At 51.4% G+C, this 3,044-nt stretch overlaps 1 protein-coding gene across 1 annotated transcript; it reads right to left on the bottom strand.

The window, feature by feature from the left end:
* Positions 1-1,425: 1,425 nt before the first annotated feature.
* LOC123153035 (very-long-chain 3-oxoacyl-CoA reductase 1-like) lies at positions 1,426-2,786 on the bottom strand. The gene is made up of 4 exons (XM_044572356.1): positions 2,774-2,786; positions 2,533-2,730; positions 1,785-2,143; positions 1,426-1,713 (listed from the first exon to the last, which is right to left on the bottom strand). Exons 1-4 carry the CDS (start codon positions 2,784-2,786, stop codon positions 1,426-1,428), a joined length of 858 nt encoding a protein of 285 aa, XP_044428291.1.
* Positions 2,787-3,044: the final 258 nt, after the last annotated feature.

Raw genomic sequence — 3,044 nt, 5'->3', positions numbered from 1 at the left:
GAGATCAGGATCCATCCGGGGCCACTTTGGGTGGCCCATGACACATACAAGGAAGATTCCAGAAGCCTTGCCGTTTGGGACAAGAACTCCTTATCCGTGGATGACTCCTCTCCACTAGACAAGAACAATCTCGTGGTAGACACTATAGTATGTACTATACCCCAACACAATACAACACCAAGCAAGACATAGGGTTTATCTCCTCGTAGAGCCCAGAGCTGGGTAAAATTAGGCCCGTCACCGGCTTCATGGTCGTGGCGAGGCATCGTAGCATTGGGTGAGGAGGCGAGGCGCGTTGGCTGTCTAAGTTCGACAGCAGGAGCGAGCTATGTGGGATATCGATGGGGAGAGGAGTCGCATTTGTAGGAGCGGTGGGGTGGGGGTGGGAGGGGGGTAGGTGGCCGATAGGTGCCCGGCACTATGCCGCCATTAATGGCTACTGGCAACGGAATCCGCCCGACCACGAGGTGCGATGACGAGACGGCGTCATTGTGTGTGAGCAAGGGTATGCAGTCAAAGGCTGGCAGCTGTAATTACGCCATGTAAATACTTGGTGGGACATAGTGTACAAGCGCGGCGCACGGCTTACATGCCGCCCATCACGGTGGCGTCAACATGGACAAGCACGGCGACATGGCCCGGGTGATTGCCGTGTGCTCCAAGTACACACTCAGATTTCTCCTAAATACATCGAGTCTTTTTCTATACAACGAGCGTTTTTGTGCCGTGTCACGCCGTACGTGGAGGTATGCCCAGGTCCAGGGGTCATTGCCGTGTGCCGCACCATTGATACACGGCTTACAGATGTGTAAGCCGGTCGGCCGATAATATACACTCGGCATATGGAGAAACACAAGGCAACATATGTTTTTCTAGTAGTGTGAGATCATCCTAGGGTTCATCCGCTCTTCTCATGAAAGCTTCAAGAACGAGGAAGAACAACAGAGGGGATCGGGGGAAGTTGGGGGTTAGGGTGGTGCGACGATGGGGATCTGAGGTTGAAGAGGTTTTTCGGGCACCCTCGATGAAATTCAGGTCTCGCTTGAGCGCCGCGGTGGTGTCGCGTGTGTTCGGGATCTTGGGTTGCCAGAATGAATGCTTTTGTTCAGTCTATAAAACGGCTCGCCCCAAACGCCTTGTTCGGTATCCTGGGTGCTCCTATCGAATGTTCAGCAGATATAGATACCAGGGTCCATTTTTTAGGGAGTTAAATTTAAGAGTTCGGCTAGGAACTCTTCTTTTTTGACAGATTAAATGTAAGGAGTTAAAGTATAATTGATCATATAAAAAAAGACTGATTTTTTAGAGATTGAGTAGAGATGCTCTAAGTTCGGCACAACACAGTCAAGTAGCCCCGTGTTCCTCAACTATGAACTCTGAATTTCTGAACCACCTTGATCAGAGGGAACACCAGCACCGATCTTGTCACTCCCGTGAGTTCGCCCGCGTTTCCCTCAACGGCTTGATCCTCCTAAAGATGGCTCTGTGCTGCAAATTCCGCTTCAGGAGGTTCATGTCTTTGAAGGAGTCCGGGAAGAGACAGGTGAACCACCACTGGAGGCGGTGCGCGAAGTTGGGGATGCACAGCGTCCCGTGCCCGATCCAGCGCACTGCCGCTCGTGCGTAGGTGTCCGGGCTAAGCACCCACGGCCGAACAAAGAAGCTGTTCTTCACGGCACTCGACACCATGTTCGTCTCCACCACGAATGGGATCTGCAAACATGACACTACCAAAGGTAATCTGGTGACACGATGGATGTGAGCGCCACGCACTGATTACGTACCTGACATTGCACATCGATGCCTGCGCTCTGGTACTCCACGGAGAGGCTCCTGGAGAACTCTGCAATGTACCGTTTAGTGGCGACGTAGACAGAGTAAAGAGGGTGGGAGGGAAGGACTGATCCTGAGCCCGAGCCGATGTTCACGACTGCACCCCTGCCCCGGCGCACCATCCCTGGCAGCACCTCCGCTGTCACCTCCGTTAGCGCCAGTACGTTCACGCGTATCATCCTCACCCACGCTTCCACGTCCACCTCGTGGAGGTACACCGCGCCCGGCTTCGCCACCCCGGCGTTGTTCACCAGCATCCCTACATTCAGTCCCGCGATGGCCTCCCGGAGGCGACTCATCGCCTCGTCGCCTGCAGAAGATCGAACGATATGAGACGACCGGTCTGTGATCTGACGGGCACACACTCTATACTATTCGTACTGATTTTTACTCGTTTGCTATTGGCAAGTTGTCTATATTTGCAACTCGCGTCAGTGGATTCGGGGAACGCAACCCCCCGCGATAGAGAAGGAGCGACCGGCATAGCGGCATTTGCTAACGATTTTGTCGCATTTTTAGTTATGGGTGATGACAGTTTGTTCAGAGCGACATGACACTTTCTGTCAGAGAAGGAAATTTTTTGCTTATAACTTCCACCATTTAATCTTATCTCACAACTAAAACTGCCACTAAAAGGGGTTCGTTTGTCACCCATTTGCCAGCGAACGGTCGCCAGATAGGATTTCCATACTTTAATACCTTGCGCAGTGGATGCGAGGGAGAAATCGAACAACACGGTCTTGGTCTGCATTGCGTATGTCCTAGAGATCGTTTCGGAGATGTCGCGGAGTCTGGCGGGGTTACGACCGACGAGGACAAGATTGAGGCCAGACCGTGCGAGCTCCAGGGACATGGCACGTCCGATGCCTGATGTTGGCCCGGTGACGACAGCCCAGGCTCCACGCCATCCTCCAACAGCTTTGCCTCATCTTTAATTTACTTGTCCACGCCATCCTCCTTTGCCTCATCTTTACTTGTCCACGCCCATTTGAAAGCAACAGAGACGGTGATATCATTTATTCACGTACTAAGGGCAATTCTAACCGAATCCTCTAAAACTGAAGAAGTATTTTTACTCCACTAAGTATTAGACGGACCTAGCTGATCCCCTAAATATAATGGAGTAAAACAATTATTTTATTTTCATTTCTCGCTATTAATAAATCGATATATCCTTCTTTCCAATGCCAAAATTTACATCCATCCTACAC

The sequence above is a fragment of the Triticum aestivum genome, chromosome 7A, assembly GCF_018294505.1.
Source record: "Triticum aestivum cultivar Chinese Spring chromosome 7A, IWGSC CS RefSeq v2.1, whole genome shotgun sequence".
Classification (NCBI taxonomy): Eukaryota; Viridiplantae; Streptophyta; class Magnoliopsida; order Poales; family Poaceae; genus Triticum; species Triticum aestivum.
Note: the sequence above shows the minus strand (reverse complement) of the source record. Positions and strands in the feature narration are given on the sequence as shown.